The sequence below is a fragment of the Procambarus clarkii genome, chromosome 7 (assembly GCF_040958095.1).
Source record: "Procambarus clarkii isolate CNS0578487 chromosome 7, FALCON_Pclarkii_2.0, whole genome shotgun sequence".
Taxonomy (NCBI): Eukaryota; Metazoa; Arthropoda; class Malacostraca; order Decapoda; family Cambaridae; genus Procambarus; species Procambarus clarkii.
Window position 1 is genome coordinate 6,527,427 of NC_091156.1, and position 14,561 is coordinate 6,541,987.

At 39.4% G+C, this 14,561-nt stretch overlaps 2 protein-coding genes across 2 annotated transcripts in view; one reads left to right on the top strand and one right to left on the bottom strand.

Annotated features, from left to right (window-relative positions):
* Nucleotides 1-14,561, top strand: part of LOC123761476 (Sex combs reduced) — a 136,622-nt gene that overhangs the window by 109,335 nt on the left and 12,726 nt on the right. The gene's annotated exons all lie outside the window — the stretch shown is intronic.
* LOC138357564 (uncharacterized) lies at nucleotides 5,149-7,247 on the bottom strand. Its single transcript, XM_069314467.1, has 2 exons — nucleotides 7,058-7,247; nucleotides 5,149-6,182 (listed from the first exon to the last, which is right to left on the bottom strand). Exons 1-2 carry the CDS (start codon nucleotides 7,245-7,247, stop codon nucleotides 5,149-5,151), a joined length of 1,224 nt encoding a protein of 407 aa, XP_069170568.1.

The window sequence follows — 14,561 nt, forward strand, 5'->3', positions numbered from 1 at the left end:
TCCATTAAATCTCATTTAGAACCTTAAAAGCGGAACGTCATCTTTCGTACCTAATAAATGTAAATTCTCACGATTCCGACAATTAAGAAAACTTAAAAAGTTGATAATTCTGAGATTTAAATTTGAACAGGTTAATTAAAGATTTATGCAAATGCTCTTGAGTCTCCGAAAGAACTTAATACGTTTTCATCTGTCGGAAGGTACGAAAGTTTACATAAATTATGATTCATGCATTGAAGAGTAATCGTGACGAAATACAGCATATTTATGTGTGAAGCTTCCATTAGTTAACATTAATTATTACAAAATAATCCGCACGCAGATTCGTAATGTCAAAAGGCATGAATAATGGTAAAACTGTGTGGAATTAGTGGGGAGGAAACAACTCAACTAGGAAGGAAGGCACTGATTGAATATCAGAGGATAAGAGGAGTATGCCTACTGAGAGAAGGTATCGAGAAGTAAAGAAAGATGTGACGGAGGTGGGAATGGAAGATGGCTCGATATAAGGAGATTAGGAGTGGTTAGTCCAAGATAAAGATAAAAGGGCAATTAGAGGAAACAGCAGAAAGACGTAAGGAGAAAATGCAACGGGAGGATGATGTGAAGACTTGGAATAAACCGTCATTAAGAGGATGGCAAAGCCGTGATTAAGAAGAGGATGGCAAAGCCGTCATTAAGAAGAGGATGGCAAAGCCGTCATTAAGAAGAGGATGGCAAAGCCGTCATTAAGAACACGATGGCAAAGCCGTCATTAAGAACAGGATGGCAAAGCCGTAATTAAGAAGAGGGTGGCAAAGCCGTCATTAAGAAGAGGGTGGCAAAGCCGTAATTAAGAAGAGGGTGGCAAAACCGCCATTAAGAAGAGGGAGTTAGCAGGAAGAATGACTTGCTCTAACAAAATAGTGCAGTGCGAACCACTGTGTTGATTGCCACTGCATGGCAATTATGGATTAAAACTTTGTATATTTCCTAACAGATTATAAGGGGCTCCCTCTCCGGGTCGCAACGGTACCCAAAATTAGACCATTAGACCCAGTAACCATGATTACAGGCTATTCATGCCCGTGCCACTTCTTGGGTGGCCTAATCAATCAGTAACCATGATGGTCTGATAACACTGAAGAGGTAAAAGTATGTGGGGGATCCCTCTTTGGGTGAAATAAGCAGACCAGCTCCTTAACTCCTTGAAACAAACTCGCTCCACCAAAGGTCCTTAAATTTTTTCCATTTAAAATACATCAATTAAATCGCCAAGTAAAATCCAATGCTCATATTGTGCATTCATGTTGCACATTGAAAGTCATTATAACTTCATCACAGTGCCATTCACTACGTTGCAATTACATTTTTTGTGTATGTTCCATGCAGTTTCGTTCTGTTCCATCCGATTTATTCACAAATACATACTGTTACGCTGTTTTTCATCTCAATTCTTTAGAATTTCATCACATTTCGTTTAGTTTCGCCTTTTTCTTTACAGTTCTATTTTATGTCGTTGAGTTCCACTTTATTTATTTACAATTCTACCTTATTTCATTCAGTTCCATCCTATTTCGTTCAGTTCTATCTTAAAGGCAGAAAATCAAGTCATACTCTAAATAGGTCAGATAGGATACCGATATTTATTTCTAGAAGCGTTAGAAGTGCAACACCTAATGTTATTCTTTAGCTATATTTTGATCTTATTCAGTACCATTTAGATTATGCAGTGTTGGTTGGAGGGACATAATCCCTCAAATTAGAAACAATCCACGTGAAGAAAGAGCCAAATGCTTAATTGACACGTTATGTGACAAGGTGTTTTAATCGTATGTTACACATTTTTACACATAAAAATTAGGGAAACTGTAGACGACCTTTTGCCCTATAACCGACCTGTAACCCGACCTATATATATATATATAATATGACACGTATGGGGCAATAGGTCGTCTACAGTTTCCCTAATTTTTATATTTGTATTATATTTTGAAAAGAAGATCAAGGATGCAATGCAAAAGGGAAGTTATCGAATGCGGATAAGGCTGCATATAGAACAAGGAAAAACGGAGGAGGAATGCGAGGGAATAGAATAATTAGAAACATCATAGAATAACGTACAGACTCGAGAAACAAAAATACCGATAAGAAATCGAGAAAGAAGGCAGGAAAGAGATGAAGGAGGGAAACATAGAAGAGACCGATGCCGAGAAGAAAGCAGGGAGTAAAATGGAATAGCTAAAAAGAGTGTGTGTGTGTGTAGAGGAAGAGGTGCTCGAGACAGAGGCGAGTGAAGTCTAACCGCAGTCCGTCTACCTGTCACACCTGGACACTTGGAGAAAAATTAGTGATTTCCTGGCCTCAGCTGGTCAACCCGCGGCGCTGGGCTGGTTATCGCACCTCTACATTCCTGTTTATGTTGACACCTTTCTGGATGTATCAAGCTATAGATTAGATTTCAAAGCTCTATTCGTAGGTCATAAAATTACAGTTGTGGGTGGAGTGAACAGGTGTATAGCTCTATGTAAGAAATGTAGCTGACAATTAAATCAATGAAACTTTTGTTTTGCAAAACATTTTATATATTCATAAAATTCATAAAATCTGAATTCTGAAAATATATTTTTGAGGATAAATAAGTATAAACGTTATATATATATATATATATATATATATATATATATATATATATATATATATATATATATATATATATATATATATATATATATATATATATAATAAATTCGTAGTTCTCTCTAATTAGCCCCCAAAAATAAAAATGCATTTAAACTTCAACATATTATTATAACATTTTCAGTAAAATTGCGAAAAGAATTTGATACTAAGATTGCTGTCCTGTGAAACACATTTCTTTGATTATTTTACGTGAAAACGCGATCAACACTCAATGATGACGGCTGACAGACACATATTTACCATTCAGTCACTGCTTTCTTTTATCATACTTTGTAGAAGGGATTACCTAATCATATAATTATCTCTTTGTAAACGGCCATTAAAATCAAGGATGCAATTTCTCATAATTAACACAAATTTATTGAGATTTGTCGTGCCATTTCCTGTAAATGTTCGTGGTTATAATGGAGAATTTCCTTGTCTCGTTAAAAAATACTATTAGCATTTACAACCTCAAGTGATTGATGCCTAATGGCATTTAGCAGTCAGATAATTACTTCGTAATCTGTCATTTCCTATAGCAATCAATTATCATCGTTTGCGGCTTCCTTGCTCAGGAGAGGTCGCTATATTTGAACATTCTTATTGTAGGATTAATTAAATAAAATATCAATTTCCTAGCTATTTAATCATAAAATTAAATGTTATTGAAAGAAATATATATATATGTTGACCTGTTGTATTTAATTCTGATAGCTGAAGAAAATATATATCCGTGTTTCACTTCTTAAGTGGACTAAGACGTATCTAATTTAGAATTTTATAAATGATGGCCAGGCCGGGCTCGGGGAGTAGAAGAACTCCCGAAGCCATCTCAAGGTATACTCCCTTTATTATAAGGATTAACTTTATAAACAGTGAGTTAGTTTTTGTTTAGATGCACGTCTTCAAAATGCGTAAACTGTAGATTTTAGATGTGTTTTTCATACATTACCGTATATTAAATTACCGGATAAACTGACGTAATTCTTTCGTATATTGTTGATTCATACTGGATCACAGATAGAATGTAGAACACTAGAAGTGACTACGATGTTGACTGTGTTTAACAACACGATGATTCTTTTATTCTCTGATTCTTCATTTCAACTTTTCTTCTAATATATTATGGGTTTTATTTAAAATTTATTTAAAGACTTGCATTCCATCTGACCAGTTCGACTGTTGAACAGTAAGATAAACGCCCTCCTACCATCAGCTCCTCAACCAACAATAACCACAGCCACTTAAAACTTCAATTCCACCACCACTAACAAACGTACCTCTACCACTATAACCATATCTAAAGTTTACTATACTTTACAACCACAACCTTCACAATCACTACGACCACTAAGTACATTATGAATCACGTCACCTTGACCACCGTAATACAATTGTTTATCTATTTGTTCAGCAAAAGATAAAATCAAGAAATTAAAAATTCATTTATACTTATCATGAACGCTGTTAATATTGAGTGATGATTGACAAATGAGTGACAAACGTGCTTGGGGCCCTGATTGCATAAAAAAAAGCTTTTTCTGCGATAAACAATTGTTTTTTGAGATGTAGTCGTCAGTCCATTGGGAGAAGTCCATCGTCAAGGTATCGAGTGATTTTTTTTTAATTTACGTCTAGAGTACTAGCGGGATTCGAACCAATTGCATGAGAGTAATTTAAGGCTTGTGAAACTCAGGACTCAGCGAAACTCAGTTGAAAGCGCTATGATGTACATGCCACTTTTCAAATGTGGTATCCATACATATACATAATTTGAGAGAGCAAGAAGGGAAGACAGAAAGACTCGGACAACGCTGGTTATCCCCTTTCTGTCTCAATCTCCATCTTCCTTTTCATCCTCCTTTTTTCCTTGCATGCTCCCTCAAGATTCACTGAAGCAACTGTCTGGGTCTCAGATGCTCTGCTTTTCCTTTCTCTTCTCTTCTTTTTTTCCATTCTAGTTTCTCCTCAGTATCAGCCCAACATTAATCAGACAAAATATTTCACACTTGACTCCATGAAAATGGCCCGGGAGTGATTATTATTGATAATATTTCTTTAAGCGTTTAACTTCGACTTATCCTGACCAGCCTGTGTCAGTCACGTACCCCAGAGTATTCCCAATGCAAATTTAGGTGAGGCTAGCCCCAAGACTCTTGCCTCCAGTTTTGGACAAACAGACGGGCATTCTCTTTTAAATAGACTGCATGAGTAATAGACAGAAACGCATAAAGAGAAACATGGGAAGAAAGGTAGACAGAAAAACACAAACTCATACAAATTACAAGGGAGGAGACAGGTCACACAAACACACACACACACACACACACACACACACACACACACACACACACACACTACAACTAGGTAAGAACACACAATACAAAATCAGGTACAAACACCCACGCCACACAGAACTCAAAAACACGTCATGTTCCATCCTAAGTTTTATGGCGGCTAAGTCAAGTTTAGGAAGGAGGAGGACTAATTAACAGAGATGAACCGGGAGATTAAGGTTATAGAAGTAGTATAATAATAGTAGTAGTAGTAACATGTAGTGGGAATGACAGCAACATCAACAAGCACAGCAACATTAACAAGGACAGCTAGATCAACAAGGACAGCAGCAGTAACAAGGACAGCTAGATCAACAAGGACAGCAGCAGTAACAAGGACAGCTAGATCAACAAGGACAGCAGCAGTAACAAGGACAGCTAGATCAACAAGGACAGCAGCAGTAACAAGGACAGCAGCAGTAACAAGGACAGCAGCAGTAACAAGGACAGCTAGATCAACAAGGACAGCAGCAGTAACAAGGACAGCAGCAGTAACAAGGACAGCTAGATCAACAAGGACAGCAGCAGTAACAAGGACAGCAGCAGTAACAAGGACAGCTAGATCAACAAGGACAGCAGCAGTAACAAGGACAGCTAGATCAACAAGGACAGCAGCAGTAACAAGGACAGCAGCAGTAACAAGGACAGCTAGATCAACAAGCACAGCAACATTAACAAGGACAGCTAGATCAACAAGGACAGCAGCAGTAACAAGGACAGCTAGATCAACAAGGACAGCAGCAGTAACAAGGACAGCTAGATCAACAAGGACAGCAGCAGTAACAAGGACAGCTAGATCAACAAGGACAGCAGCAGTAACAAGGACAGCTAGATCAACAAGGACAGCAGCAGTAACAAGGACAGCTAGATCAACAAGGACAGCAGCAGTAACAAGGACAGCTAGATCAACAAGGACAGCAGCAGTAACAAGGACAGCTAGATCAACAAGGACAGCAGCAGTAACAAGGACAGCTAGATCAACAAGGACAGCAGCAGTAACAAGGACAGCTAGATCAACAAGGACAGCAGCAGTAACAAGGACAGCTAGATCAACAAGGACAGCAGCAGTAACAAGGACAGCTAGATCAACAAGGACAGCAGCAGTAACAAGGACAGCTAGATCAACAAGGACAGCAGCAGTAACAAGGACAGCAGCAACAGCAGTAACAAGGTCAGGAGCAACTACAAAAGGCAATAATGACATATTAACATATTAACAACACAAGGACAACCGCAGCAACAACAACAACAGCAAGGACTGCAGCAACAGCAAGTGTAACAGCAACAACAACAACAGCAACAACAAGGACAAAAGTAGCAAAAAGGACAACAGCAACAATAAGAACAGCAACAAGTTGACAGAAGTAGCAACAACAAGAACAGCAACAACAACAAGAACTGCAACAGCAGCAGCAACAACAACAAGAACTGCAACAGCAGCAGCAACAACAACAAGAACAGCAGCAACAACAAGGACAACAGCAACAACAACAAGAACAGCAGCAACAACAAGGACAACAGCAACAACAACAAGAACAGCAACAACAACAAGAACTGCAACAGCAGCAGCAACAACAACAAGAACAGCAACAACAACAAGGACAGCAACAACAACGAGAGCAGCAACAACAACAACAAGGACAGCAGCAACAACAACAAGGACAGCAACAACAACAAGGACAACAGCAACAACAACAAGGACAGCAACAACAACGAGAGCAGCAACAACAAGGACAACAGCAACAACAACAAGGACAGCAACAACAACGAGAGCAGCAACAACAACAACAACAAGGACAGCAGCAACAACAACAAGGACAGCAACAACAACAAGGACAGCAGCAACAACAACAAGGACACCAGCAACAACAGCAAGGACAGCAACAACAACAAGGACAGCAACAACAACAACAAGGAAAGCAGCAACAACAACAAGGACAACAACAACAACAAGGACACCAGCAACAACAGCAAGGACAGCAACAACAACAAGGACAGCAGCAACAAGAACAAGGACAGCGGCAGCAGCCGCCACATCGTGAATGGCGTGGCGTCACCGGGACAGTTGTCTGCTCTGACAGTGACGGATGGGGACACGGCCGGGCCTCCCTCTCCCGCCGATCCTGCCCGCCGATAACCCAGGCTTTCTCCCCCGCCCGCACGCCCGCACGCATGCACACGCCCATACGCATGTACACGCACGTACAACAAGTCCACACGCACGCACACCCGCACGTCCTCACGCATGAACTAGTATACTCCGGGTGTTTTTGTGATGCTTTGGCCGGGTTGTAGCGTCGTCACACTCTCCTCTGCCACACGTCCGTAGGTTTACCTCTTACTTGAACACCAATTCTGAACCTACACACCCACCCACACCTTGGACCTACACACCCACACACACCTTGGACCTACACACCCACCCACACCTTGGACCTGCACACACCCCCATTCCTTGGACCTACACACACACCCACACCTTGGACCTACACACCCACCCACACACCTTGGACCTACAAACCCACCCACACACCTTGGACCTACACACCCACCCACACACCTTGGACCTATACACCCACCCACACCTTGGACCTACACACACCCACACCTTGGACCTACACACAAACCCACACACCTTGGACCTACACACCCAAACACACCCCAGAGGAAGCAACAGAATGTGCACAACAATGGTCATTGTAAATAAAATATAATATTTACACACGTGCAATTAAGTAGATAATAGGACCGTCTCTTGATCGTCAGTAATTCTTCAAAAGTCCAGAGATCCAGTGTAGTGTAGAAGACCTCCGCTTGCAACCCATCAGTCCAGAGGTCCTGTGTAGTGGTGTATACCGGTCACTCTTTACCCCAGAGGTTCTATGTAATAGTGAAGACCTCCAGCCTGCCACCCCTCAGGTCCGAGCTCCTAGGTAATAGTGAAGACCTCCAACCTGCCACCCCTCAGGCCAGAGGTCCTATGTAATGGTGAGGACATTCATCTTGTCGGTCATCAGCCCATTGGTGCATTCCTCAACCTTGTTGTCTCAATGTAGATATTCTGAAGAGGGTCTCTGAGGCTTTAAATATGTTTGTTCTAGAGTTGACATGCTATCATGCTATATACATAAGCTGACCTATGCTGGTTGTTAATTCAAAACATATTATTAGTGAATCAAAATGGTATGGGGATGAAAACATCTGTGCCTTCGATCCACTAGGTGTAGTACACCAGGACTAGCAACTTAAGTAACACAATTACAACTCTCCATCAAGGTTGTCGTGGTCCCCAGAGGCCCCAAACGAAATTGTTCAAAATGAACAATTTAATACGATATTTTCCTCCAATATTATATTTTGGCTTTGCGCATTGCTAAGCTTAGGTAAAGTTTTTTTGTTTTGGTTATATTGTTAGTTAATAACAATTATTGTGCGTAATTGATGCATTATAATAGGCACACTTTCCTATTTCACTGCATCACTGAAGCAACTTATAAAACCCCAGCAGCCCTTCCTCATAAACACTGGCCTAGTACTCGTTAATTCATAAACGTAATTAATGAGCAATTTGGCCAATGTCTTGAGAATGGGATGCTATGAGCTTAGATTTGGTTTCGGGCTTGAGACCTACCAACCTCTAGAGAAAGGTACCAACCTCTAGAGAAATACCTGCTAATAACCCAACAAGAAAATATACCTTAAATTTGTCTATGACTAAGGTGAACTCTTCGCATATGCACCGAAAAGCGGGGTACACCTCTGGGTGCACTGTATATGTTATTCCTTATGGTTTCTGCAGGTTGCTTCATTGAGACAGATTAACATTGACGTGATTGACCTTGGGTCTCTGATGAAGCTCTAGTTTAATTTTATGAATTTCACGAGATGTTCTTCACTCAATTGCTAGGGTTCGAAGCGTACCTCTTCGACGCAGCCCGTCATCGGGCCGTCGAGTTCACAATATAAAAGTCAAATAATGACTTATTAAATTCTTAATTAGTCAGTATTTGACTTATTGCTCACACGACCATGTTCGTTGCTATGTCACTAAACGTGCTTCGTGCACGTTTCATTCAGTGTTATAACGCTCCCCAAATCAGCACAACCAAGGTACCTTACCTATTCTTTCATAGATCTATCTATGCATAAACCCACAATAAATAATATTCATTTAAATGGGGGAAAAACATTGTAGACAATTTATTCAGTTACGTGATTGTCTGCTGTAAAAGACAAAACTGACATTAAAATGTGCGTAATTCAGAATTTAACTTATAGCTTGGGACAGAGAATGGGCTGCCTTGCCAACGTATTATTTGTACAAGTTCTTTCTTCCAACTCCTCACAAGAAGAGAAGCCCGCAACGATAAAAATTACTGTCACATTATCTTGAACACGGAGAGTGTTAAGGCTCCACTAATTGACTCTTATCGTAGTCACAACAGCTATCCAATTCCCAAAGATAAATTGTTAATGCTTAGAGTAAATAGCGCAGTGATAAGAAGCAAAGTATTTGTGCTTTGTTTGATTTCTTTCATTCCTATTAATGCTATTTATATTGGACAATTACAAGTGGATGTGGAAGCAAAAATGTACAACGTTCATAAACATTGCCTTACCTATAGGGCAACGCCCACAACCAATTCCTTAGCATCAATTCGCAGATTTTATGATGCAATGCAGCGTTTCGTAGCCTTGCAGTCGTGGAGTTGTTTTTGTTGGCAGTGGTGCGGGTTGTATGGCTCTGCCGTTGTGTAGACTTGACAAAAGACCATAAATAAAGTTTTTTGTGGCACGTCTCCTTTAGCGATGGTGATGTAAGAGGCAGGCAGCATCCAAGGAATAGTTGTGAGGCTGTTGCTCTGATCTCTGCTTGCCCGGGCCTCCTATCAGATTTCGGTTACTATGAAATATTTGCTACTTTTTTATTTATTAATGAACATATATTATAATATTATATATATATGGCTATAATTGATATTAGTGACATATATAGAGATACTAGAGTACTATGCCTTGAAGCTTTTAAACTTAAAATAGTTCTCAATTCATCCTATTTGGTTTATGCAGCCATATTATAAATTACTTCAAAAGTTCAAACTGTCATAGATGGAGAGTCTGGAGCATAGGTTAAGCATTATCACCCCTTCAATAAACACAAAATAGTTGAGAATAAAGTTTAAAGTACTTCGTCATTCTTGTAATACCAGTAATAGGATTCTTTGGCTTCACATTTATATTTGAAGGCTTCAAGTTGTTACTTGCAGCACCTAGTTTTTAAAGCCTGGCACTAGTGCTACCTGAAAACTTTCCATTTATGTAGATTAGAAGTCATTCCACCTCAAGAGTTCTTACATTATCAAAATTCTTCTACCTAAAAACTCAGACTAAACAGCTCTCCATCCTCAAAGTTCTTCCATTTAAGTGGTGTCTCTATTAGGAATTTTTCACAATTCAAAGAACACAAACTTCTCAAACCCCATCTATCCACAAGGCTATTTCCCTAAAATTCTTTGCAATTAACTGGGTTCATGCGTATTATTTTGCCCCATTCAACTTAAGTCTTAATTGTCTATTCTATTTATAGTTGCAACAATTTACATTCGATCACTAAATTTGCCTCTTAATTGTTTAGTGTAATTTAAGCTAAATCCATCCCCCGGCAATCCGGATTTTCTCGGATATAATCGGAGGGGTTGCACGTGCTGGAACCATTTTGGATTATATATTATATTATATTATATTATATTATATTATATATATATATATATATATATATATATATATATATATATATATATATATATATATATATATATATATATAACTCAGCTCGCGCACATTTGTATGCGACGCAGTTCTGTGATTTGGAGATATATAGGATGAACTGGTTTGAGAAAGAAATACCATTTTATAAGTGAGTTAAAATCATGGTTGTTACTTTGCCAGTATATATTTGTTTCTTTCCTTCACATTCTTTCTTCTAAGCTGACTGGAAGTTTCTTTCCCCGCGTCCAATCCTTCATGTTCTGTCATCGTCACTCCTTACCTAACCATGGTCCGTTCCACCAGTACATCCCACCAGTCATCTGACACACAGGAACTCTCACTGGTAAACAGAATCTCGTCTCCGATATTTATCTCCTTGCAAAATAATCGCCATCTTTCTCTTCTCCATCTTCTTTTTTTTTGTGTGTGTGTGTGTGTGTGTGCGTGAATCTCCATTTCCCCAACAACCAAGCGTATATCAGAAACCATCATTGTTTAATTCAACATCCAGACTCATTAATCAAGAGGCCGTCGACTCTCCATTGTTAAGCCCCGCCTGACATAATTATAGGGGACAAGCGACTGGTGACGAGCGATGCTGTGCAGCCCCGAGATAGATCCATCATATGTCAGGAAGCATCCAGGCCAGAGTGGATAGATAGGCAGGGATGGGAAAGGAGGAGAAGCGGCTGCATGAGGAATTGCGTAGGAGGGAGGGAAGATGGGAAGGAAGCAGTAATGGAGACTGTGAGGGGGAAGTAAATGATAGTGGATGAGCAAGGAGAGGTTACGAATCTATGGATGAATGTATAGATGAAGTGTACTAAGCAGGAAATGGGGGAGGGAGATGATGTAGTGAAGCTGGGAGGACGAAGTTGAACGAAAATGATGGATTATCAAAAGGGAAGCTAAAATGGCCTCTCGAGAAGAGTTCAGTAGATACAAGGAGGAACCACGAAATAATATTAAATGAAAAAGGATGAGCAGGGGAAAATGAAACAGGGAGATAATACCATACTTGTAACTTTGGCAGAGAAAGATAGAAGATTGATGTGAAAGCTTGAGTATGGCGTTGAGTAACTTGACTAGCCCCCAATTTCTGCCTATTTGCCTAAATCCTAACATGAAATGAAGCAATTATACAAAGCCAATATGACGTAATAACGCATGTAAACATTAACCAAAAGCCAGATAAATGTGTATATTTGATTGTAAATATTTTATGATACATACAGATGGAATGAAAGAAGGTAGTTATGGTATACGTAAGAATGACGGAAGACACGATGGGTGGGGATAGTTTAGAATTATTATAAATGCTAAGCAAATCATGCATACGACTATTGGAGATGTAACAAATATTAATTATCACCATCATTGTTCGTACATTCGTTGGGCATAACAGTAATACTCAGCAATAAAGGGTACCCAAGATGTAATAAAATATATTATTAATATAGCAGATGCTAAGAAAACAATTTACATATTCTACAAGAAAAAAAACTTTAAGTGCCGAATCCAGTTGTTTTGGTGCTTCAATTTAACGTCACTATCGCTCTTGTTTCAAGCTGTGTTTCTCTTCATGTTTCCTACTTTTATCGTCTCAATATGTTGCTATTACTGTTAGTGTATGTGTTGACGCAAGCTTTGATCTTCAAAAAAAAAATACATCAGATTAAAAAAGTAAAATGATGATGCTGGTGAAAACATAAGAATTAAATAATGAATAAATAGTATCATGCTTAATAACTCAGTAAGCCCCGTATAATGGGGGTAGTGTGAAGCTAAGAAATGGGAAGGTATTGCTAACTCTGGGGAAGGGGAGTTTAAGCAAGAGGTAAGGTATAGCTGTCTTCGGGGTGGGATTGAGATTCCTCAAAGGGGGTAGTGGGGGGGGGTCATTAAAGGGGAGGGTATAGCTGTTTAGGGGGGTCGGGTGCTGTGGGGTGCAGAAAGTGGGATGTCAAGAAAGGGTAAGGGAAAGGGAGGGGCAATAGTGAAGGAAATGTATAGCTTGTGTGATGAATTATGCGAGAGACTAATGATGCTATGATTTCCTGGGACAGGATGAATTAAGGGTCAGACGTTGCATCTTTCCTCTTAACTCTCTTTTTATTCCTCTGCGTCATCGTTGTTTGGCGAGGTTATCATCACATTCTTAATGTAGCCTTTCACCTTTTTTGTAAATACGTTTTAGCATGTTTAGTATATATAAGTGTTCCAGATTTTATACAATTATATATATATATACATTATATATATATATATATATATATATATTGTATATATATATATATATTGTACAATATATATATATATATATTGTACCCAATATATTATGCACTAATATTTTTCATCTTTTTTCATCTTCACGTACTATGTGAGACGAAATAATACCGTGCCAGAATGATAATGAATATATGCTAAGAAACAAAATATTAGAAAAGTGTTTTAGACTGAAATAATTTTTCTTTCATAGCTCTAGCCCTGATCGGTTAGTTCGATTTCAGTGGAGATTAAGCCATTGCTTCTTATTAACATGTGTCGCCAATGAATTGATATCGGCGCATCTCCAACAAAGGAAAAGGATGTCTTGCCGTAGGGGTACATTTTTTTTCTTAAAATAAAGTTCATTGACATTTAGTACATTCGTAAGTATACAGATGGTCTGGAAGTCTCTTACATCAGCTTCTAACCTGGCTATTTTCATTATTGTTTAATGTTATGTCATATGCTTTAAAACTGTAATTTAAATCTCATTTTGAGATGTTAGATCTTCTTGTGTTATGTGTAGATAAATGCTGCTTGGCTTAACAACGATCAATAGAGCATTATTCTCAACATTTAATAAACGGTTAGATTAGAAGTCAAACATATATATTTATATATAAAATCCAATAAATATCGGCGAAAAGATGGAAAAATACATTAATTATTAATACAGATAGGAATAAAAATTCGACAAGGTAAACATTGAAAAGATTTCCTATGGCAGAGACTTGAAACAAATACATAACGTTCCTCCCGTCTCCCACTCACCACCTCCCATCTGCATTCCCCTCCTCTTCCTCCCCTACAGCAGCCCTTCACCCACAACGGTCGCCTCTGCCTGCTATATTTGACTCGCTGTGCAAGGTATTTGTCGCCACAATGAACGATGTCTTGTGGAACAGATGCAAACCTTGATGAAGCCCTAAACCCTTCCTTCCTCGCTCTCCTTTTCATTCCTTGTAACTATTTTATTTTCTACCGCACTACGACAGCACACGAACTTCACCTCCCCCCCCCCCCCCCGTCCTTCTTCTACCCCACTTCCCTTCCTGCGTTCCTCCATCTCTCCCCACCACCTGCCTTCCCTTCCAGTACCCTCCCTCCCTCCCTCCCTCTTTTCCACAACACACACCACCCTTTCCCCCCTACTCTCCACCCTCTGTTCCCTCTCCGAGAGACCCCCCCCCCCCCCTTCCAACAACCATTAGGCCCCCTTGGACGTCAGGGCGTCTTGAATAGAGGCCATCAGAGTCATGATGTGTTAATCATAAAGGCCACCAACCAAAATGGCGGTTCGCTGCATAACAGACAAGTTCTTTGGCTTGTGGATAAGGTAGGAAAGAGGGATGGAGGGAACCAAAGAAGAACAGAGAGTAGGAGGGAAATGGAGAATGGCAAAGTGGGATAATGAAACGGAAAAATAAAATATTAAATTGGAAATCTCAAAGTCTTGAATAAACTTGATCTGAAAAATGAAGCAAAACAACTTGGAGAAGAGATTGAGACGTCAGGCAAAAGAAA